Source organism: Microchirus variegatus, assembly GCF_963457635.1.
Source record: "Microchirus variegatus genome assembly, chromosome: 14".
Taxonomy (NCBI): domain Eukaryota; kingdom Metazoa; phylum Chordata; class Actinopteri; order Pleuronectiformes; family Soleidae; genus Microchirus; species Microchirus variegatus.
This window is the reverse complement of record NC_139815.1, coordinates 19,889,936-19,915,206: the sequence shown is the minus strand read 5'-3', so window position 1 is coordinate 19,915,206 and position 25,271 is coordinate 19,889,936. Positions and strand designations below refer to the sequence as shown.

At 41.5% G+C, this 25,271-nt stretch overlaps 1 protein-coding gene across 1 annotated transcript in view; it reads right to left on the bottom strand.

Annotated features, from left to right (window-relative positions):
* The window catches only part of ush2a (Usher syndrome 2A (autosomal recessive, mild)), a gene marked incomplete at both ends in the record, with an annotated part of 202,896 nt that overhangs the window by 144,858 nt on the left and 32,767 nt on the right, over nucleotides 1–25,271 (bottom strand). Inside the window, 14 exons of the mRNA XM_083900586.1 lie at nucleotides 123–401; nucleotides 1,936–2,083; nucleotides 2,218–2,338; nucleotides 3,149–3,377; nucleotides 3,476–3,634; nucleotides 4,016–4,179; nucleotides 6,253–6,433; nucleotides 9,189–9,326; nucleotides 9,429–9,657; nucleotides 10,143–10,426; nucleotides 13,838–14,045; nucleotides 14,138–14,268; nucleotides 15,033–15,228; nucleotides 23,801–23,894. Coding sequence (XP_083756712.1) covers nucleotides 123–401; nucleotides 1,936–2,083; nucleotides 2,218–2,338; nucleotides 3,149–3,377; nucleotides 3,476–3,634; nucleotides 4,016–4,179; nucleotides 6,253–6,433; nucleotides 9,189–9,326; nucleotides 9,429–9,657; nucleotides 10,143–10,426; nucleotides 13,838–14,045; nucleotides 14,138–14,268; nucleotides 15,033–15,228; nucleotides 23,801–23,894 — 2,561 coding nt within the window. The remainder of the gene's footprint in view (nucleotides 1–122; nucleotides 402–1,935; nucleotides 2,084–2,217; nucleotides 2,339–3,148; nucleotides 3,378–3,475; nucleotides 3,635–4,015; nucleotides 4,180–6,252; nucleotides 6,434–9,188; nucleotides 9,327–9,428; nucleotides 9,658–10,142; nucleotides 10,427–13,837; nucleotides 14,046–14,137; nucleotides 14,269–15,032; nucleotides 15,229–23,800; nucleotides 23,895–25,271) is intronic.

Genomic DNA, 25,271 nt, shown 5'->3' with positions numbered 1-25,271 from the left:
AAGGTTAAAGTTCCACTCTTATTTATGTATCAGAGAAAATATGTCTTATACTTTCACAAATCCTCACTTGTACATGAACGCCAAAGGGTTTCAAGTTAACCACGATCATGATGTACACAAACCTCCCTCCGTGGTGTGTGCTGTGGTCCACTCTGATGCGACTCTTCCTGCCATGTTGACACTCTCCACTCTTATCTGATAGGTGGAAAATGCTTGCAGACCCACGATAGTCGTGCGGCTCTCAGGGGCCGGCGGTGTGCTCCTGTTGGTCCTCTGTGTTTCTGGAGGAACGCTTGAATCCAGCCAACCAGAGCTGGAAAACACTTTCTTCTCAACTGCCTCACTGGAAGAAGGGCTTTCCATTGGTCCACGTAGAAAGACCTCGTACCTCGTGATAACCCCTATACAAAACCACAAACAGTATCTGTGAGATTGTTGCTGATGAATAAGAGAAGCAACAAATCACTGCAACAGTAATTGTTACAAATTTCCCCCCCTTTTTGTTATCTCTGTTCAACTGTTTGTTTAGTAAACCAGGGAGAGACCAAGTCTCAAAGCATCAAATATAAAGGTTTTAAATACTGCAGCTCTACTTAATATGCATCACCCATTTACATACAGTCATGCCATGCTGTTTAGAGGTAATTCGAACACCACTAATAATGAGAAAGCCCAAGCCAGTGATTGGCACTGTAATACAACATGGTCCCATTTGAGTTCTCTGGTAAAAACAGGGCTATTGTCATTGGCCTAACATGCTTTAATCCAGCTGTAAATGACAGGAACAGATTTGAATGAGGGCTGAACAAACAATAAGCAACCTACAGACCAACTACAGAATGAATGAGGGTCCAAATGTTGGGTCCAATCATTGTTACAAGTATGAATATAAATAAGATGGAATAAAGGGCTTTTTGTTAAAAGACCCTTTGGCCCCAGATCGTCTCTCAGGGTCAAAGAGGTTATAATTATAATTGGCTGATTTCTATAATTATCTCAATAAAAGAGAAACATTTCACCCGGTTGAGGTAAAACATTCAGAGCAGCAAAAATATTGTTTATTAAATGATCGTATGGCCATAAAAATACTCTCGACATTAATGAACAACTCACTGCAAAACAGGTGAGTACTTTGTCTATCAATGTGTGCATGTCAAGTACTTGAAAACTGTTAATTATGGGTATTTTACTAACCATGAAGACTATGATAGTCACTTCAAATATTTAAAATATGCTCAATTACTTTTTTTCCCGTTACTAATGTTATCCTCGACTATACCAACCCGCACATCTCATATTTGTGGCTGCGGCAACACGAGGAAAATATAAGAAACATGACAGGACTGACGATGTCAGAGGTAAAGCATAAACCAAAAATAAAAGAGAAATGGTGAGATTCAAGAAGAGTGCATTTGAGGAAAAATATCAATATGTGAAGAGAGGGATAATGTAAATATCAAATTGACACACTGTAATCTTTGTTACAGGGATTTGCAAAATACTGGAGAGGGAATAGATTAATAGACAGAAAGGAGGAGGAGGAGGAGGAGGAGGAGGAAGAAGAAGAAGAGACACAAACTCAGGTTTTAGGGCTTTGTATGACACTGAGCCTTAGAGCTGTTACAAAGCTCTTTGGATTTACCAAAGGCAGTTCCAATTCAGTGTGTGCGTGTGTGTAGAAGTGTTGGTTCACTCTCATACTTCCTGAGTGACACAAACCTTAAAGCAACGCTGCAAGGTGAGTGCATGTGTCATGTGTGAGCTACAACAGCCCTCTGTGAGTGTGTGATTATTCTAAACTTTATTTATTTCTGACATTTGACATAAATAATGTCTGTGTTTTTTTGCGTTGCATAGTGTAACACACACAAAACAAAATGCATTTACATGTACATGATGTATTCTGTAAATGTGTGTGTGTGTTGGGAGTCGTACCATTTGGCTGACTGGGGGGCTCCCAGGAAACATGCAGTGTATACGGTCCTGTGGCAGTGACTCTGGGTGGAGGCTGGTTTTGTGGGGGGGCAGAGGCTGTCATAAAAAACAGTGGCGGAGGAGAAGAACAACCCCCCGAAGAGCAAACCTGTAGAGTTCAGAGTTTGTTACTTGTATTTTACATGTGCAGAAATGTGTGTTGTTGTAATTGCTTCACATCTAATAGTTGAAAATTATACTATTTGGACTGGTGGTTTGATAAGTTAAGTTTGCTCCACCTACCTGCAGTATTACAGAGTACTGGGTAAAAGGCTTTAGTCCACCCACCACAGCCTCTGTAGATAAGCCCGTGTAGTGAATGATGGGCTCTGCACCAGATGACTCAGTGGAGGATAACACAAACCTATGAACAACAACAAAAAATGACCACTTTTTGCAGTCACTGTGACACAGTCACACTACATGAGTGAGCAGTGATGGGGCTCACGCAACACACACGCCGTAATCTCTCACTAGGAGAAGCCCATGTGTCAAGGGGAAAGATGGACTCCGTGGCCGTTCAGCTGGATGACTTTCTTTGTTCGAGGATACAAGCAACTTATGTCGTTTGCAAGCCTAATAGTCCACCAGACTCGGTATGATTGGGCACTCGGTTCAATTGAGGGTTGTGGCATTCAGCCAGTCCGAGTGTGCTTTCAAACTGCACTTAAGTGATTTTGAGCAACGTATTCCCCTCCTCGCCAGAGGAGGCGCAGCATCAAAAATTACTTTTTAAGGAGAAGGCAAGACAAACAATGAACAAGAAAACTTGCTCATCTGTTGGTTAATGCAGGACAACTTCTGTTTCCGCCACATAAGAGCAAACCATGGAGCTGCATCAAATCCTATTGGCCTTTGTTTTATGCAAACATACGACACATAATATACGCTGCAACAATGGGTTCAGCCATTTCTCCCTGCTATCGTTCTACACGTATGTATTGGTTGTAATACGCTTCCTGCATTTGAACCGAGACCTATGTTTTTGGCGGACAAGAGCTCGGTTCACACCTCCCCAAATGAACCAGATGTGATTAAGGAGGACTGGTGTGAATGCACCCTGAGATTCAATACTATGTAGTGAATCTTAGGTCCAACTCTCCATCACTGCTGGCATATGCTGCCCTAAATGCTCTGCTTCTTAATCTTCAGTCTTATCACTTCCCTTCCTTACCTTTCCACTGGGCCGGTGTCATTTCGCGGTGTGCTCCAGTTAAAGCTGGCAGTGGTCGGACCCGGGTGCCCAATGAGGCTTAAATGGATTTGGTCAGCTTCAGGTGGCGCACTGAAGGTTTGGTAGAAGGCTGGTGCACTGGTTGTCTCACCAGCTACAGTAGCTGTTATCAGCCAATACGAGTAGTTGTTGTAGGGAAACAAACCGGTGTCTTCAAATGATTCAGGGCCTTAAAATGGAAGGAGGTGAGAATCCATGTGTATATCAAATGTTTAAAAGAGGTTCCATATTGTAGAGAGTCCTGTGCGCACATGTGTGGATACTCACTGAAAGGATAGTGACGTTGGACGCTATGCACTGATTGTCCATCTCTGATTAGAGTGTAGTTGAGTCTGTTTGAATTCGGGGAGTCGGGAGGATTCCAGGTGAGATGGATTGAAGAATAACTGAGAGTAAAACCTACTGGTGCAGGCTGCTGAGAGGGAGCTGCAACAGATGAAAGAAAGAGACAGATAATCTAACATTTCACAAGGACATCAGATTAGATGCTAACATATCAGAGTCAACTAAATTAGTGCATACATATATCACATTTTAGTTGATGCCAAGGTTAATGTATGTATGTCATCCAGTGTTGATAACTGCGTGTCCAATGGCCACAAGAAAAGGAATTGGGCGTGTAACCTAAAGGTTACCAGTTCAATCCTGGGAAGGGTCAAATGGATGTGGTGCCCCTGAGCAAGGCGCAACTTGTGTATGTTTACTTCTGGTGTGGAAAAAAAGGATAAATAGCCTCCAGCTCTCCACTTAGATCTAAAATACAAATAAATACAATTGTGTATGTGTTTAATAACAGGTAATTCAGACCTTTACTGCAGCCAAAGTGGTTCTGAGGGTCCAAGTGTCTCGCTCCAGGTTGACAAACATCACACTTGTCTCCAGTGACCAGCAGCTTACACACACACAGCCCTGAGTCTGGATCACAGGAGCTATTGACACTGCCCACTGGGTCACATGCACAAGGCTGGCATCTGCTCGAGCACAGAAGGAAAGACAGAAAAAGGTCAAAAAAAGAAGTTTTGTACAGGCCGCAGTTTTTAAAACATATACAGAATATAATATATAATATTATAATAGGTAGATACACTACATATTATTTAAATACGGACATTTTTGCAAACTCTATGTAGTGCAGTGGCTCTCAGTCTTTTTTTCCTAGCCTGTGTGTGTGTGTGTGTGTGTGTGTGTGTGTGTGTGTGTGTGTGTGTGTGTGTGAGAAAGGGTGTGAGGTCACTGGCTGGATGATCACCTACTGCCCAGCCCCAGTGAGGCTAACACAACAAAGCTGACCCAGACACATCTCTGTCTGTATTTGCTCATGTGTGTGTGTGTGTGTGTGTGTGTGTGTGTATATTATATATATATATATATACATATATAAAGCCCTTTTAACTGAAAGCCCATTTGAAGGAATGTCTTTAACTGCTTTTCAAAAACGTCAATAGCGTTGAGGCTGCGAAGAGAAAGAGCGTGAGCGTTCCATAGACAATCTGAATGCGCTCAAGTGCCTTCTTTTTTTAAATAGGTAAAAAGACTATTACAGTCTATTAGTCCAGATGTGAGGACATCAAAGCGTGAATAATCATCTCCAATTCAACTTTAGACACAAGGGGTTTCAATTTCAAAATATTGCAGAGATGGAAGAAACTGAAAGGACATTGTGCAACACCTAGTTTATGCACACAGGGCTGGACAGAAGAAGCTAAAGCATAGATGTGCTGTTTTATTAGAGGCATTTGAACCAGCACACATTGTTAATATTTAAAATATCTAAAAATATTTGACTAAAAGCCACGATCAGTATATAAAGTGATCATTCAGAGCAGTGGGGCTGTCTTACCAAGTATGCAGGTGTTGGAAAAAATATTCCCCACTTGCTTGAGACTGACTGCATTTATGCCCACGGAGCAGAAACACTCCTGCGAGGATGCTGTTCCGATTGAATCACGTGCACACACGCAATTTTTATGTGCACAGGTTTTGACACTGATAAAAAGCCATAGTTTTTCTTTCTATAACACATTGAACACTCACACGCTCCGTCTCTCTCTTTCTCTCTCACCCCCTCACACACACACCACTACGCCTTCTTTATTACTGTGTGAAAAGCCACAGCCTCATAACGAGCCGCAAATTTGTCCTGTCAACTGGTGCTCTCAACACCCCCCCCCCCCCACCACACACACACACACACACACCACTGACTCGACCTTCACTCCGTTCCCAAGGAGGAAGAAAACACCAACATCACAACAATCTCTTTTGTGAGAGCGTGAAATGAAAAGACTTCCCCAAAATTTACTGAAAGTTCTTAATTTAATAAGTAAATTAAGAAATACAAAAAGATTTTTAAAAAAATTAAAAAAAATGATTAATTTGGAAGATTTTTTTGTGTCCTAGCCATACAAAAATTGAAACAAACAAAACATCTGTGTCAGAATCGGCCAAATTTCCATTTTTATAAACAGTGTTAGTATCGGCTAATATCCCTCTCTGGAACACAACAATCATACAAGGTCAGTGGCTAGTAGTGGATTAGTAGTGGCTAGCACTGTTGCCTCACAGCAAGAAGGTGCTGGGTTCAATTCCCAGTCTGGGACCTTTGGGATCGCAGCTCTGATCAACTCTGACCTCAAAATTTCGTTGCAATTTTAGCTGTATAATGACAATCCTTTCCTTTTCACACATACATCATTCTGCTATACATTTGAGTCCCAGTGTTCCATTCTTATATTTGTGACCTCTTTAAGACCTTTTCTGGCACAAACACTGGCCTTGTCAGGATCGCTAGTCCATATAGAGGCCGAAAGCTGGTCCTAAATCAGTCCAAATAAGTTGATTCATGTGTGTTTAGGTGTGTGTGTTTCAGTCTGCACGAGACACAAGAGTGAGAGTCATACGTCATACGAGTCATACGAGTTTCCCCATCAGTTAACTCTCGGTGGAGAGAACAGAGACAGCACCTGCTGGTTCGCATGCTGCATGAGCGTGCGTGTGTGTGCGCGTTTGTTGTACATGTGGTGAGACTGACTCCGTATTTTTACCTGCCCAGACCAGGGTTGAACGCGTAGAACGTCTCCTGACACTGGTCACAGCGTCGACCTGCCACAGAGGGATGGGCACACACACACTGACCGGTCTGGATCTCGCACATGCGCAGCGACGCTCCCATGGGATGACAGTCACACTCTGCACACACGCTCTGATCTGGAGAGAGGTAGAAGCCTGTGCAGACACAAACAGGAAGTAAAGCTTCATTATTTATCTGATCAGTCACTAAAATGCCATTGACCTCCAAGTGATTCCTTCCTTTCCTTTCATGTTCCAATTATGATTAATTTATTCTACTCTTCTACTGCGTTATCCTCCACATGAGGGTCACGGGGGCGCTGATGCCAATCCCAACTGACATAGGGCGAAAGGTGGGGCACACCCTGGACAGGTCACCAGTCCATCTCAGGGACACATAGAGACAAACAACTCACGGTCAAGTTAGAGTGTCCAATTTGTCGAATCCCCAATTCTGGAGAAAACCCATTCACACATGAGGAGAATATTTCATGCAGAAAGGCCCTTGTTCCAACCGGGTCGTGAACCCGAGTCTTTTTGCTGCAAAGGCAAGAGTGCTAACCACTACGTTTTAATTATAATGTTAAATGATTTTTAAAAAGCACAAACTCAAAGATATATGTTACATATAAACTATAAGATACAGTATTATGTTTCAGTGGTAAGGACCAGCTGGGGAATTGTAAGATTTGGTGGAGCATTGACTCATTTCAGACCTGGCCTGCATCATTTAATGTCCCTCCGAATAAGCATTAATTTCAGTTTGTTGTTGCAATTTGTTTGTAATTACATTGAGCACAAATCCAATATGTGTGTCCGAGGTTACATTAAAAGCTCAAAATTCGAAAAGGATGAAATCAATTTGGTTCATTTTCCTCAAAGGCCTGTCAGCTGATAAACAAATTAGACGTTCCATTTTGTCACTCGGGCAGGAAGTTCATGATGACATGAACTAGCGGTTCAGGAAATTAAGATGGACAATTTGTAGAAAATGGAGGATGAAAAACAGTGAAACAGTAGCATTAGGGGTTTAAAAGCTGAAGATGAGGACTCTTAATGCTTTCGTTCATCTTTTGTAATCATATTAATATACTGAATACATATGATTGTGAAATATTTCTATAAAAATTGTAGTTCTACCCATCCTTGGAGGTGTGTGTTCACAGTCTAAAGATGCCTAAAGAGAAGCTCTGAATCAGTGCACAAGAGGCCATCGTTGAACTCGACTCACACTCAACCTTGAAGACTAAGATATCGGGGACTTGACTCGAGCTTGAACACAGGACTCAGACTCAAGGTTCACCTCCTATCAGGACTAACCATTTCCTTCATTTTGGTTTTGTGTCCTTTGTTTTAATCTTTTTAACACCCTTCCAACAAACACATCCATCCACAGCTTGTGTTACAGTAAACCTGACGATGCCATCGGTGCTCCTCAATATCTGACACAATACAACATCTGTTACCTTTTGTCCCGGCGCACTAAAAACACACATACAAATACACACACTCGGACAAATTCATGAGCTAATGCACAAAAATCCCGATGAGTGAGAAGAAGTGATCTTTCCGCTCCTTTGTGCTGATGTTGAGACCTGGCACAAATGAGACAATCACTGATTGGAGACCTGGCAAAGGGCACGTGCCATGTTGTTGCACGCACCACACACACATTTGGGATATCAGAGGTTTTCCATCAACAGCTCTATATATTTGGCATTGTGTCCATAGTCAGTCCACTTTGAGAGTATTGCAGTTGTTGGGAGTTCACATTAGATGAGCTTCACCAACGATGCCTCACAAAAATATATCAATTCAATACATTTGGCTTGGTTTCTCATCACAGAACTTTTATTGTACCAGTATTGTCCATAGTCTCATGATTCTTGTTTGGGTTTTTAGCCACCATTAACCCTGTTCCTGGTTTTTGATTTGCTGTGCCAGCTGGAGATGTTGTGTCATTGTGACAGCAAGCTTGATATCAAATAAGCTCGTCGGCCATAGTCCGACTAGGACAGGTATTCGTACAACTTCGTACAACGAGTTCGAGGATAAATGTTCGAAGAAAGACGCCGCCACAGTTTATACGTCGTCTCCTTCTACTTCCAGGTCAAAGACTAGGGAGGAAATGTTGGTGCATGTGCAGCCAAGTCTTGAAGTCTGACTCCTGTCCGACTAAGCGCATACATAGAGTAATCGTACTATGAATCGTATTATCCGGGTATGTTAGTCTGACTAAGATTAGCTCAATTTTATTCGGACTAATGTGTTTCCTTGGCATTAAGAAAACCAAATAATTGCCATAGTCCGTCTGTAGATGCTTCTCCTTCCGTCTGATGATTCTCGTTTGGGTTTTTAGCCACCATTAACCCTGTCCTGGTTTTTGATTTGCAGTGCCGACTGGAGATGTTGCCAGTCAGTACGTTTACATACAGTTTAATCGAGCGAAGGCCGTAGTCCAACTAGGACAGGTACTCCTACAACTTCCCCAGTTCAAGGATAAATGTTGTTCGAAGAAAGGCACCGCGTCAGTTTACACGTCATCTCCTTCTACTTCTAGGTCAAAGACCGAGGAGGAAATGTTGGTGCATGTGCCAAGTCCCACAGTCCGACTCCAGTCTGACTAAGCATTTACATGCAGGAATAATCTGATTATGAATCGCATTATATCGATTTTAGTCGGACTAATGTGTTTACATGACATTAAGAAAACCAAATAATTGTCTTAGTCTGAGTAAAATCATGCATGTAAACATAGTGGCCCTGTGATGGACTGGAGACCTGTCCAGGCTGTACCCCGCCTTTGTCAGCTGGGATTGGCACTGCCACTCATGTGGTAGAAGATGAGTGAGTGAGTAAACGCATTGACTGTGAACTAGAGTTAACCAGTTATTAATTGGTACACACTTACCAGGTCGGCAGCTACTGCAGTTCTGTCCGTAGCGTGCAGGGACACAAACGCATTGTCCTGTAGTGCCGTCACAGACGGTTCCTGCTATTGTTCCTCTGGGGTCACATTGACACGGGACACATCCCTGGACCAACTCATCTGCCGAAATAAAAAAACATGATCACATTCCACAACTACACAGTATGTGATGTGTTGAACTTTGTAAACAATGTTACATTTAACCAATCTGTGTCGTCTTACCCTGGAAGTCTGAGCTGCTGCTGTTGTAGTAGTTAGGGGCACAGTTGGTGCACTGTGCTCCCTCCACCCCGTCTCGGCACGGGCACTGTCCGGTCCGCACATCGCACAAACCCTCTGGTACGGTGCCGCCGATGTCACACACGCACGGCAGACAGCCCAGAGAGTTCCGATGCTCCAGTGTGTGGTAACCATAACGACACGAGTCACAGCGATGACCCGTCACATGTTCCTGGAAATGAAATAAAGGTGAAAAGGAATGTTGACTCAAGTAAATCAAAGCAACAATGATCACTGCCATCGCACCAGAGTGGTACTGAACCTTGTTTTAAAGCCTGTTTGTCCTGTGTTTTTAAATGTGCATCCAGTCAATTGATCTTGATCCACTTGTCAGACTTTGACTCAATAACACATAAGAAGATGAAAACACACATTTTGTAAAGCCTGAAGATGTGACCTATAAATAAAATTGCCCGGGATGTCCATATAAGGAGTTGTGTATTATTCCCACAGCAATTTAAGCTGTGAAGGCTGCACCTGTGGCACAGATCCAATTGAGCACTAAGGGTTAAAGGCAGCAGCAGTAGCACTATTTATTTCTGAGAGAGTGTGGATAAGAAACAGACATACGATGAGAGGACATTGTTGTGTTGCTTTTTCAAGGTCACAAATAAACTTGGAACCACTGTTGTGGTTCACATAACATAATATACTCACCTTACACACACACTGTCCTGTGTGGGGATCACAGACTGTTCCGGGCTCTGTCCCATCTTGTGAGCAGTTGCAGGGAGCACAGGAGCCCTCCAGCCTCAAACCGTACAAACCGCTGCCACACAAGTCACAGCGCCTGCCCCCCACCCTGGGCCTGCACTCGCACTGGCCCTGCTCAGGCTCACAGAACTGGCTGAGGGAACCCATGGGGTCGCAGTCACATGGGACGCAGCCGTCTGGGTGGGACAGGTTCCAATAACCAAACTCACAGCGGTCACAAGAAAGACCTGGAAAAAGTAGAGGGGTTAGAGAAATGTTTAGAAAAGGGCAGAGTGGGGCCACCTGAGAGAAACGGAAGGAAATAGAAAAAATACAAGCGTTCAGCCTCTCTCTGTTTGTAGGTGTGTGTGTGTGTGTGTGTGTGTCTATATGTGCGTGTGTAAGCGAGGGGGAGACTAAGTGAGCAAGAGAAATGGTGGGTGAGTGTATAAAACTGCCATCATTAGGGCCTGGCCCTCTACATATGATGGATCACTCACCTAAGGCCAAACACTTAATTTCACTGAGTGAGAAAATAAATAAATTAAGCTACTACAAGAAAAGGAGGGAAGGAAAGGAAACGAGGCAATAGAGGGCTGGCAAGATTGATAGAAGAACAGGAAAATATATTAAATTACTATCTGGCACAGAAAAAAAATGTTTTACTACATTCAAAATTCTTAACTAATATACTGTATTTCTTTTTCCGCTGTGGCTGAACTATCCGACCACGTAATTTAATTTCCAGATATTGTCTGTGAGGACGCGGCGGGTGAAAGTCAGGATAATCCACCGCAAGAGAATATGTGGGTGCCCTGACTCCTGCATGCTCAAGCCAGTGACCTGTGGGCCTGTCTCACACTCACAGACAGTCAAACTCTGGACACACTGTCTGAAAGTGACTTGTGGAAATCAAGTAATATCATACATTTAATTGAATTCAAGCGCTTTTCAAAAGTTTCAGGTGAAAAGTTAACGCTGTTAATTCACCTATCCCAGTTATTTCTTTTGATTTTGTCGGTTTCTAATTGCCGGATTGTGATGAACACCATGGCTTCAGACTGTGGGAGGTGCAGGAGCCGCAGCGCTAGGCTACATAGCTAGTTAAACTATAATATGCAATGTGTGTGTCAGTGTGTGTGTGTGTGCAGAGCTTATTTGAATATGCCATACGTATTCCATGACAGGCAATCTGTCCCTAAATGGATGCCTGGGGGCAACGCAGTCGCCACAGCCATTTATGAGCGAGCGAGTGTTCATATGTGGGTGTGTGTGAATGTGTGTATGCGCGCACATACATTCATGAGAGCATACCTGTACAACTGTGTTACAGCACATAACCGCACGTGTGTGTGTGTGTCTGGCAGACACTTGGCATTTCCCCCTGGTCTGCCTACTTTAATGATTTTATAGATATGAATGTATTTCTCTCCATAGATCCCATTTCATAGCGGAGGAATGGTGTGTGAGTGTGTGCACGTCTAATGTGTGTGCATACATGTATGCATATGTGTGTGTGTGTGTGTTTTGGTGGTAAATATGAAGGTGGACACACCTACTATAATATATGTTGTGCCCTCAAATGCATCAGTACTTAAATTCTCTATTAAAAAGTAATCTTATATTAAATATTTTTCGATGTGTTTATCCTCAAATGTATTTTAGAGACCTACTTTTTAATCTCCATAGTCTTTGGGAAGAAATATCAGAACAGAAAGGGGAGATTTTGTATTAGTGTAGGCGTGTGTGTGTGTGTGTGTGTGTGTATGTGTGTGTGTGTGTGTGTGTGTGTGTGTGCGTGTGTGTGCTTGTGCACGTGTGCATGTGTTTTTCAAGACATGGTCCCAGCCCTTTTATCAGTAGCCAGCTGGTTAACAGGCTCATGCATCACCATTTCAAACACTATTATGTACACAATGCACTCTGGCACCTTGTTATGAGGGTGCACGCGTGCGTGCGTGTTTGTGCGTGTGTGTGTGTGTGTGTGTATCTGTGTCTCCGTGCGCGCATTTCAATTCCGTCCTTCTGAAGTGTGGCTGCCATTGCTCTGCTCAAAGTATGAGCTTGGCAGTAATAAATTGCCATAATCAAATCTAATTTCTGAAAAATACCTGTGGGAACAACCAAACAAACAGTGAGAGGGGGGTAGAAAAAAAACTCAAGTGGGTCGTGTTAGAAACTGTGTGAAAAAAATACAAGAGGCTGCAGCAGTTTGTTTTAATCAACTTGGCATTGAATTAGAGAATTAAATACCAGCTTAGTCCTTGATGGCATGTAGGCAAATGTGCACGAACACACACACAAACATGTGTACACATTAAGTTACTATATGACCAGAAAACTCTAACAAACACACTTGGGCAGAGACAGACAGAGAGATCTTCCTCATCCATATAGTGGACATTAGCATCTCTGACACAAATTAACAAATGTACACACACGCACGCCTGCACTCACATGCACAAGCATGGGCCCTTGATAGTGAGGCTTAGCAATAGCCATGATGCGTTGAGTTGAGGAGTGTTGGCCAGTTTTGCATTTCATACAAGCCCTCTTCAAAGACACACAGGGGAGAGAGTGAAACCATTTATCACAAAGAAAAGCACATCGGCTGGAAGCAGCGCCAGCAGAAAAGCCTGTTTATTTTGGCTGGCAAAACACTTTAGTTATGTGTTTATGCCTGTGTGACTGTTCTGGTGTGTGCACCCACTATATCCACTTTGGCTGGTTTGTGTGTGGGTGTGTGTGAGCGTGTGTGCCTCTATGTATTAATTAAGATGAACAACTAAACAGTGACTGACCTCATAAAAAAAGCACAAGTTATCAAAGTACTTTGGGGAATTTTGGAAACATATTTGGGAGCCCAGAGTTTTTATAAGTGAAGGGTGAACTGCTGTAGTAAGAGAGCTGATAGCCTTCTTTTCCCCCCCCAAGCACTACAGGGATGTCCATGGCCTTTGCACACCAGAAAGAACATGAACACTCTTTCACAACTCTTCATCCCATTTCCTTCTTCTTAGTTGGTGTATGCATCAGGATTATGCAAGTGAAGCTGTTCTCTATTATATTAAACTCTCACTTTAAAATGCAAAACACACGTTGACCTGTTCAGGCTGCTGTAGAAACATGGCATGACATTCATTTTTGGATGGACTTTCATGGACGTTTTTAGTTATTTGTCTCTGGTTTTCTGTTTTCCTTGCATGTTTAGTTGTCTTATTTTGTAGCTTTCTTCCCTGTGCATTTTAACAGTGCTTCCTGTTTTATTTTGTAGTATTGCTTGTCCAGTTTCCTGTTTCAGTTCGATTTATTTGCAGAGTTTTCCATCCTCTTTTTCCTTTGTGGAGTCATCCAGGAAGTGAGAATATACTGAATAGCCGCCAGGGGGCAACACAGCTAGTTGCAAAAAGAACTCCATTTGAATGTGAAGTCCAAGGAAAATTAAGCTATTTCTCTCTGGATCAGCAATTACTAGCAATTGAGATCAGTAATGTCTGCTTTTACATTACTGATCTCAATCGCTAGTTTCGGGTCTTCATCACATTTTGAGGGAAATCACGATCAAATGTAGTGCAACCAACTACAACCACACCAAATACAGTAGCTGATCAAGGTAAAATGCAAAGACAAGAACCTCAGAATGAACTACTCACTGTTACCTGCAACATGGGGCTTACAACGGCACTGTCCCGTGTCCTGGTTACAGCTCGGAACTGTTGCAGTCGAGACATCGCTGATGCCAACGTCACTACAGTTGCAGTGTAAGCAGCCATCTGGATTTGAGGCTTTAAGAGCGTACCAGTCAGGCAAACAGTCTGTGCAGCGACGGCCTGTCACAGAAGGCTTGCAGTGACACTGACCTCCCACCTGGAGGCAAGAAACACAGCAGGAGTTTAATAAGTCAGAGATAGAGTCTGATTAACCCCCACCCTTCCTTTAAACTGAATGAAACAACAAACCTGGGCACACTCCGTGCTGCCATTGACTGTCCCAGCAGTGTGACAGTTACATGGCTGACACACATCAACTGACGTGGGATCAGATTCCTCAAGCCTGAAAAAGCCACTTATGCAGAGCTCGCAGTTGTTACCTAGTAAGAGAGACAGAAAGACACAGAGACTGTGAAAGGCAAGTAAGTAAACGATAGAAAACACAAAGAGATGAAAGACGATAATGAACCCAAATCTATCTTCAAAAAAAACTTTTATAATCACAGCCACCGCTGCCATCCCTTCTGATCAGTAACACTAACAAAAACATAGAAAACAGTAGTACAAGTAGCTGTTTAATCTAAACTACATTGTGATGGGTCAAAGTCTCCCTACATGTGCCAGTTTTTCCGAAAATAGAACAACAAGCCCAGAGGAGGTGTAGAAATCTAGTAGTTCACTCTCAGATCAACGTATTTTTATTAAACCAGTTTCCCGGGTTTGAAAACCCACCTGTCACAGACAGCTATATGCACTTATCTCATATTGTGTTATTTGACTCCAGATGTGGAAAGAAAGGCAATTTTTGTATTAATTTTTTTCACTCCTGCGCGGCTAATATTTGGTTACATTTCCATTTAAAAATGAGAATTGTGACAATGAAAACTACATTTTTAAACATCACCCCCCTCGTTAAAGTACTAATGTAGGTAAAGTAGTATGTATGTTGTATAGCACAGTTGTCAATATAGTTCCTGGAGCTAAACTGACTATATTGATTACATTAGGCCGTACAAATAATCGTATAAATAATATATAAACACGTATAATAATCACACTCGCATCTTAAAACGACCTTCCTTTCCTTTCATTAGCAGGTAACTTATAATCAGATGTGTTCATTATTGGCTACCCAAATCTGTACCTGTGGTGTTGTGTATGCAGTCATCACAGACGCCTCCTCCTCCTCGATAATGTTCATCCGGTTGGTCGTCTAACCCAATCTCATAATGACAGGAGAGGGCGTGGCCATGGCACACGCAGGGTCGGCAATTCATGGGCTGGAGCTGGTCACCTGACCTGAAGGGCTTGTCTTTGTAGAGGGGTGCACAGCGCTGACACTGTGTAAAAGAGGTAATGAGTGTTTATATATGAATAAAAGTACAAGTATTTTGCTGTACTGTGTAATAATACTAAAATAATAATAATACATTTCATTTCACTTCAGGTCACTTGACATCTTATATAAGAAGATAAATCAAACAGACAGAAGTTAAGATAAAATAAACAAACAAATTCAACACAGTAGATAATGCAATGCAAAATGTATAAAATGAAATAAACAAAAATTTGCCCTTGTCAAAAGAGAAAAACTACGAATAAACCTTTGCCAAGCGATGGCAGGCAAAAAAAAAAACCCTGCATACGTAAGTTGCGCGCACAAAAAAATCCTATGACAAGTGGAATGCTTTTATGGAACAAAGAGTGACACAAACGGTGAAAAGAAGTGACACTGAATGAGACAGAGAGGCAAGATATAAAGACAGAAATCAGTGGTCCATGTAGATCTAAGTCTAATGAGAAGAATATGCAAAAATGAATAGAAAACACAAAGGTATTCTGTGCTATACTTGTATAATAAAGAGCCATACACACACACACATACACCACACACCGCACATAGACCACTAATGAGGAGTGACTCTAACACAGGTCCACTTTCATGTTAAAATCAACACACAAAGGTGTGTGCGCGCGTGTGTGTTAAAAAAAATGCATTTTCCTGTAGCACAGAGCTGCAGAGGCGAGAACCAGCGAGTATAAGGCCTTTGATTTTGTTCAGCAGTCAGTACAAATTATGGTGGACAAGGGGGGCATCAAATGGTGGGATTAAAAATGTATTAAAAACACAGGAGTTCCTCCCGTGTGTGACACATGCAGACCTGCACTGGGCCTATTATGTGTGACACACACAGGGGGAGAGGGGAGGGTGGAGGCAGGGGGAGAGCACAGATGAAAATGGGAAAAGATCCACCTATTTGTGGATAAAAGTGAAGAGGGGAAAATGCAGGAAAAAACGATGTTATTATTAAGATGAGAGAGAATATTCACAAGTGTGAGAGCAAGAAAGAGAGAGGTCATTAAGATCCTCAACAAATGGCCTTGTGTGTAGTTTGAGCATGACACAAAGGAACAGGATGAGAATCACGCAAGCAGTTATTCATCAAAATCCACTGGTTACCTTTTTGCTCAGTGCTCACAAACAAACAAAGGCAAGAACATGACATAAAAAACAGAAGCCCCGACAGATGGAGAACATGTCATTTGGAGGTAACGCGTTATACACACACTTAAGTGTGCCACAAGAGTAAGACTGGCATGTAAAACCAGGAACAAGTAGGCCAAGGGACATTTTTGAGTTATTTACAGATTCTGAAAGTGTGATTTCTAAGCTTTTATTTTATTTATTTATTTCCATCACTTTCAATTCAAGTCCATTCTCACCACAAACAGTGTTTCACTTTGAATATGAAAGTGCAAATTAAAAGTAGGCCATGTGATTTTACTCCCCCCAAAGCAAAAAAACAAACAAAAACAAGACTGACACTGGTTTGAAGTAAATAACCGATATAATAATAGTTATAGCTAGAAATAGCTTAGCACCCCATAAATGGAGCTATTTAATAACAATGCAGCCACATAACGTTCTGAAACGCAGTGCCTAGCATGAAAAAAACATTGTTTAATCCCTGTATATGACTTCGAATGAACTCTGTACCCTTGTAACGTAGATTAAAAACGTTAATGAAAACTCACCAAATAGGAAGATAGAAGGTTAATAAGAGGTTTGGGGTGCTGGCGTCATGTCATCATCTCAGAAGTAATAACCTAGTTTGCCTCAAGGTGTCCAGTTATTTTCATGTCCTGCTCTCCTTTGGCGGCTAAATAATCCATCCATTTGTTGTAGAAAAGCTCTGGAGAAAGTGTGCTACGATGAAGTCTGTTAACTTTTATGCTAACGAATTAGCATAAAATCCGCTAGCTTAAATGCTAACGCTAAAGCGTCCTCTCACATAGCAGAAGTGTGATCGGTGTCAGCATGAGCAGAAACCTGTCTTAAGATGTACAGCAACAACTGGATTCAAAGCACAGTAACAGTGAGGAGTAGCAGCCTCTCTGCAGCATAAGTAGCCATGTGTTTTACGAGCAGCTGATTGGCCAAAAAAAAGCACACTGGAATGTTCTTCTTCTTCTTCTTCTATTGGTTTTTATCGCCGGTTGGCAACCAGCTTTTAGGTGCATTTACCGCCACCTACTGGACTGGAGTGTGGAACAAGCACTGGAATGTGATATCACCACACCCTAATTCAAATACAAAGTTTATGGTTTTAAGACCCACAATACTGTGATTTGAAGCATGTAGTGGCTTCATCCAAACTTCAACTTGCATAATTTTGAAAAAAAATAAAACAATATTATTATTTTCTTTGTTTACTCAACGTCAAAATGTCCTCACAAAGATAGATTTGTATGTTATTTGGACTTCAGAAAGATACAAAAACAAGTACAAGTACTCAGAACATGTAATTGTTCCTGTTGAATGCGGCTCTTTGGCCTCCAGTCGATCTGTTGTGGCAGCTTCAGTTTACGTCCTGCCTCACTGTTCCTTTGACCCTGCTGTCCATCTGCTTTTTCCGTCTGCCCGTCCGTCTCTTTGCAGCTCTGTGTCTCTGAATGTTTCACTTGTTAAAGCTACAATCACTCTGTACAATCTCACCCACTTTCCCAACTCTCCCCTCGCTTACTCGACTCCCGCCGTCTTTACTATCCCCTGGTTACTTGTTCTCAGAGCCACGATGAGTATGTGAGCAGGAAATATTACCATACCAAATGAAAGAAAGCTATTTTTTTCCCCTCTTTCTTCTCCTTTCTTTTCATTCAGGCTGCGTTACCTTCTCTCTCTCCGAGCTTGCTAATTAGTCGAGGGACTGGCGTTCGGGAGTTAAAAGAAGAGTGCACACATTCATTCTCCTCTTCATACAAAAGGGATTGATGGCACTCAATCAGAACCAGCAGCTAAAAGGAACGGCACATACTTAAAGCTCAGGTCTGTCATTTTTTTCTGAAACACTTCATCGTATTTGTTGAAGTCTTCTTCACATCCTATCTAATACACTCAGGTCTAGTCAAAGTTTGTTTATAATGCCGGTTTAAAAGTAGTATGCTGAACGGACTTGAATGAGAATACACAAACGTGGCTATAAATCAGGGAAGTAACAGAAAATATAAAAGGAAATGAAAATATTAACATCATACAGAGCCATGGGGCCATGACACTGTAAGAAACTGTAATTTATGGCCAGGAAATAAGTATAACCTGCACACAAAATATTAATTTGTGGACTTAAGTAAAGTTTACTTCTGCAAAGATGAGGAGAAAAAACAAACAGTGAATGATGAGATGGATCGTGCCGTGGTTCTGTACGTTTCATACCTATTATTAATCTTGATACAAGTTAGAACTAGCATTGCTCTTGTGGTTGATGTGTTGTCCGAAGAAAAATGCATTCACCACCGCAGTTTAAAAGTCGTCTCCTTCTACTCCCAGGTCAAACACTGGGGAGGAAATTTTGGTGCATGCGCAGAACGACTACCAGTCCGACTAAGGGGGCTTTCACACCAGAGGAACCGTACCAACGTAAGGCAGATGAAGCGGTCTTTATCCTCCCTACTTTGGTACAGTTCCTCTGGTGTGAAAGCAACCAAACCAAATGGGACAAAACGGTCTAGTTTAATGCATTATGGTATGAGATACGGGATAACCTCGGTTTTGCGCCATTCTCTTCCACTTAAATCCCCACAGGGCGCGTCACACAAGAAGCCGTGGCGTGCCCGGTGGAAATGCTCCGTGCCCGGTAGAAATGCTTAGAGTAGCAGCGATCAGCTCTGGTGACCGCCGCGCGTAAGTTCCGCGGCGGTGACGCGCCCGGTGGAAATTGGGGGGTTAGTCCGGTTTCGGTGCCGATGGCCTTCGCGGTCTATTTTGGTTTGTTTAGAACTATGCATATGTGAAAGCAAACGAGGTTCGTTAGTCCGACTAAGACTAGCTCAATTTCAGTCCAACTAACGTGTTGACATGACATTAAGAAAGCTGAATTATTGTCTTAGTCTGACTATAATTGTACTTTGTAAACACACTGAATGACTTCCAGTATTCTGAGGGCCAAGCTTTGACAAAAGCACCATAAAATTGGCACCTAACATGTCATTTCCTCTAAGTGTTGCCCTCTAGTGCCATCTTTTCCAGTCTGACTGACCCTAACTTTAATACCGAGTTTAAATAGTATTTATATTTCTTCTCTCTGTACATATCCTTGTTAAAGTATATCCAGCAAAGAAAACATTGCTTAGCAAAATCCACTTGCACAGATTCTGAAACTAGTTATTTGCAATTTTTTACATCTAATTGCTGACATGCTTGTGCAAAATGATCAGTTATTATGATTTTTCTTTAATTTTACAGTTGGATAATATAACTATCTTTCATCGATCATTTTTATTATTTGAAATATCACAATATGGTCTTCAGTTACAAAATTAAGGAGGATCAATGTTAGCAACCTTTGTTTACAAGGTGTTGTAACACAAAAAAAAAAACATGTGTGTGTGTGTGCTGTGGACTGTAAAACCAGAAGAAAGGAGAACATCTTCAACAAAATCTGCTGAGTGAGGCTGCTGCTCCTATAATGGATATGTGGACATTCAGATGGTATGTCACAAGCGTGTGTGTGTGTGTGTGTGTTAATCTGCTGGGGCAAACGCATCTTATCCTAAACGCCATGACCAATTTCACGCTCTCACTGGAAAGGTCGTGCCACGGGTGTGTGTGTGTGTGTGTGTGTGTGTGTGTGTGTGTGTGTGTGTGTGTGTGTGTGTGTGTGTGTGTGTGTGTGTGTGTGTGTGTGTGTGTGTGCGTGAGCATGTTTGTGTGTGTGTGTGTGCAAGCCTGAGTTATGTGTTTCTGAAGTTAACCCGGTTAACCTCGGCAATAGGTGGAATTCTGCTGTTGTGGCAAACTTCAGCAGAGAGAGAGAGAGAGAGATGCCGGGGCAATTCTACTTAATGTCACGAGCCATCAGTATCTATCACCCACACGGACACAGATGCAAACAAACACAGTGGACAGACACTGCACATTTTATATATACAGCGCAACAAACTAAAAAGCGGACACATTTGATCCCTCTGATATAATAATACATCTAACTCAGTGTAATGCGATTTTAAGTGTGATCACTGTCTTTCACACGCACACACAAACACACTTTATTGACGACACTTTCATCCCGAGCCCTCACGTTGTCCTTAGCCGTCAAATCAACAACTGACCCTTTTCCCTAATCAAAACGCAAATATAACGCCTTTATACACGAGTTAGAATCTTAAAAAGTTTGCAGTATTTTTTAACACATCACATTATCTACACCCCTGTGTCTGTAGAGCTCAATTTGACCCAAACTAAACCTAAATAAAAAAAAGTCTTAACCCTTTAACACCTAACACTGACATTTATTTGCTCATTTTAACCATAAAAGGACTAGAGAATGTCCTGTAACTAAGTGCTTTTGTCTATTTTTCCAGAATAACTTCCAATATCTGGCATATATTTACAATTTACGTCTCTCTTTAAGTCTCTCAATGTTTCTCTGTCTCTCAATGAGCAAAAACAGGCAAAAAAAAAATTGAAACTATGTACAGGTGTTCTTCCCACTCTCTCGACTCTTCTCCTGAAACGAGTAAAATTACCGTAATAACCACATGTTGGTTTCGACGTGCAACTTCTCAGATTTCAGAAACCATTGGAATTTACCCAATTGTACAAACCATCGCGTAATTACAGTAATGCAAAGTGCGCTTGTGCAGACGTGTCAGAGATATGCTCGTTTTTAAAGGGTTAAAGGTCTTTGCACACCATCAGCGACATGAATAAGTGAATTTTTAGTCGCAATTTTGTCATTTAAGTCAGATTTTGAACCACTCTAACTATTCATATAAAGCACAACGCAAATAATGATCAGGAAAAAGTTAATATCAAGCAACATTTTACTAAAAAAAAAGGTGCTTTGAAGTTGTGAAGATGAGATGTCCTCGCATCCATAGAAAGACACACACACACATAGAGAGAACTTAAAAACAGCCTGATGCAACTCCTTCACATGTCTTGCATTACAGACTGAGAAACAGTTGAAACAATGGTTTCTTTTTTTTTTATTTTTGCATATTTCTATGATTTACTTACATCACACAGCATTTAATCCCGGGAAACGATTAATCTGACGTTACACAACGCGAAATAAAAGCATACGATTCGACGCACGATGCGCGATATATCTCTCAGACGCGGCTGAACTCGTCAGACGTGGAGAGATGCGAAGAGACAGAGTGACAGGATGGAAGATCAAGTGTGACACAGAGTGCACATAAGAAAGAATCAAAAGACAGAGTGAGAAAGTGGGAAAGCGTACGTGCCTCTCCCCTGCACGTGTGTCTGCGAGAGAGAGAGAGAGAGAGAAAATTTAAGTGTGTGCGTCTTCCAAGGCCCCCGTTGATCATCTTGACACATGTCTGAGCATTTCTGTCACTTTAATGTCACTGTGGAAATTCTGCAGATTAGTACAACATCCGTCACGGCGCTGGGCCGATCCGAGTCAACAGAACGCATGCAATATTTAACGCTAATATTCCACACAGCCTTTTATGCTCCAATATTATGGAGACAGAGGGAAAGGGTCTTGAATATTCACTCAGAGTGACGGCAGGGACAGGTTTGGAATAAAAGTGCGCGCACACAGAAATCTCTGCAGAGAGACGCTCTCTCTTTGAAACACAGGGGTCTTAATTTATAGGAAACATGAATAGAACTCGGCTCACCTACATGCACACAGTCGCACAAAAAAAAATGTACGAAGAACTGAAAAGAAAATGGATCACAAAGACTGTAAAAATGTATGAAATCAGGGAAGAAGCAGAGACAAACAGGGATGAATTAAAGGCTAAGAGAGAGGGGAAATAAAGATTCAGGGGGGGGGGTGGGGTTAGAGGAAAAACTGCTGAGTGAAATGAAGCGAAAGACAAACAGAGAGAGAGAGAGAGAGAGAAAGAGCTGATTAGAGATGCATGCTGAGGGATTGTCATTGTTCTAGTCGATTTGAGACATTATTTAAACGGAAACCCACGAGAGGAAGAAAGAGCACGAGATAGAGAGAGTGTGTGAAAGAAAACAGTGATCAACAAAGAGAGAGGATGAAGGCGGGACGGGGACCTGGAGACAGGAAAGGGGAACAGTGGTGTTTAAAAAAAAAAGACAAATACAGATGTTCAGATTAAAGAAAAAAAAAGACGAGGGTTTTGTATGCATTAGTCTGGATTTATGGCGTTTATGACGAGCTGTCATATTACTTTGTGTGTGTGAGAAATACGCTGTTCAACAACATCAACTGAGGGCTTTTTGCTGTTGTAAGGACAATTTTGACTCATCTAAAAGGTTTCGTGTGAGGTTATTGTTAAAGGGGACACACTTAAGGCAGTGTCTCCAGGGACACAGAGACAAGAAGTGCATAAAAAAAAAGTGTCTCATTCATCCAGGTCAAGCAAGTCCTGTTGCCTACAGCTAAGCACTGAAGATGCATAAAGAAAAAATAAAATAAAATACTTGATCAGATTCCTTGTAAAATCCTGTTTGGTGAAAAACAGTCAAGGGCACGATGCGTCGATGTGCTGGGCAGGGAAATTGGATTCAATAAAACTTCGGCGATCATATTGAGCATGAATGGAGAACATGAAAATGACTGGAAAAGACGGTTATTATAAATAAAACAAGTAGAAAGTTAGAAACATTAATAAATTATATAGATTATATAGTATGTAAGTGCCTATGTTTAGTTTCCATATCTGCAGAGAGTAGCTGCTTTCTCACTACCTCGTATTGAGATTATTGAGATTTTGAGATTATATTGAATTTTGAAGATTAACGCAAATTTTGGGGACTTTCAAGTATTATTAATTGATCTACATTTCGGCATTGTTCGGTATGATTCTCGTGTCGGACGTCACTCTTTCGGTTACGGCACTCTGACCAATCAGCTGCCTGCACTCTGACAACATCACGCATAGTATCGGCTCTAAGGTACTCAAAAAAGTACCAGGTACTTTTGCTAATGGAAAAGCAAAAGAAAGGTGCCAAGTCGTGCCGTGCCAGTGGAAAAGTGACATTAGTGGCAGCTCATAGGGCTAATAAAGTAATAATGTAAAGGGTTTAGGGGTAAAGTTGAGGTTAAAGCCGTTATGTGTGATGTCATAGTTAAGGTACTGGTACGAGGGAATGCAATACAATGCTGTGTATTTACATGTGTCGCTGCTCAGACCTGATATCAATGTTAGGTCACACGTGTCTCCAATGGCACTTGTGATCGAATCTGCTGCTCCACATGCAAATATGTTTACAGCAAGCATTCAGAGTCAAAGCATTTCAAGATGTGTGTTTATCTTTAGCAGAAAGAATAAATTAAACAATCACGACAGGAGTCATAGATGAAAAATGTGTGCAAAAATAATATCATTCTTTCACTTATAACCTTTACACCACACAGCCACTCGTCTCCATGTTCTTGTGATCACATGCTTGCTACTCACATTGTTCCCCTCTGTGTGGCTCTGGGGCAGACACAGGCAGCGGTAAGGTGCAACGCTGGTGTCACAGTGATCTGCGTGGCCGTGACACTCACATCTGGCCACATGAGGGAGGAAGAGCAAGAGAAAGAGGAGGAGAATGAGAATAAAACAAGACTGACTCGCACAAATGTTTCATTTTTGTTTAAAATGGTTTGAACGCAGAGTTGTGCTTGTAATCCACGGAGCAGCAGCGGCGTCATTAGGAAGTTCACACACACGCACGCACACACACACACACACACACACACACACACACACACACACACACACACAAACGCACACACACACGCACACAGTACGTCAGTGATTTAATTATTCATTCACATATTCAGTTGCTTTCACTCTTTCCGTCTTCCCTCTGTCTATCCTTTCACCTCCTGTTCTCTCTGAGACACTTTCTCTTACACCAAACACTGGATTGATCAAATCTAAACCAAACCAAACCAGGAAAAAGAAGTTATTATGAGATTGCAACACTGTCGTTCAAATTTGCTCAACCTTCGTCAAGTTCATTAGTACAAAGTAGTGACACACAAAGATAGAAGTGCATTTTAATTAAGTCAAATAATCATAATCATATTAACAATTCCACTGCAGTGATCATTATTATTCAATTTATTTTATTTTTTATGATTACTTTCTCAATAAACCAATTAGTTGTTTGGTTTATAATTTTCCCAAAAGAAATTGTGATTATTGTCGATCGGTGTTTCTTCAAAAATAGCCTTAAACGTCGTATTTTGTCTATAAATCATTGTTAATCGCAACTTAATGGACATTAATTTACTAGTCGAATATTAATCAATCAATTCATTCATTGTTGTAGCCCTATACCAACTTCTTATGAGTTCATCCCTGCACGTGCAGATGTAATACAGATTAATTTATTACAGGTCTTCTAAATATATGATATTCATTAAAACACAAGGTCGCAGCCTTTTTGGCTTTTGACCTTCAACCCCCAAAATCTATTCTGTCACTTTTTTAAGCCTAAATTAACATTTGGACTGCATTTCAGACCATACTGTAATAAATAAGTAAACGAATAAACAAACAAACTCTCAGGTTAACTGAGGTGTTGTAATCCTATGTGAGGCACCAGAGGCTTTTCTCTTGCCTTAATGACATGTTCCCTAATGTAATGTTCCATTAAGGGACTTTTTGTAATTAAATCATTTGGTTTAACTATCTTCGTGCTCTTTTAACGATACGTAATAAATAATAATTATGTCGGCAACAATAGTGAAATACAGCCTTCTAAACTGAACGTGCCACATTAATAATGTAATTTTTATTTATTTACGTCATCGCGATTGAAATTGATAATTGGGTGGTAGAGGATATGTCGTTTTTAGACAAGGTTCAGCAATGATTATTTTCTGTATAAAAGCTGAAGTAAACCCGTGAATAATAACTTTGTCGTAACACACAG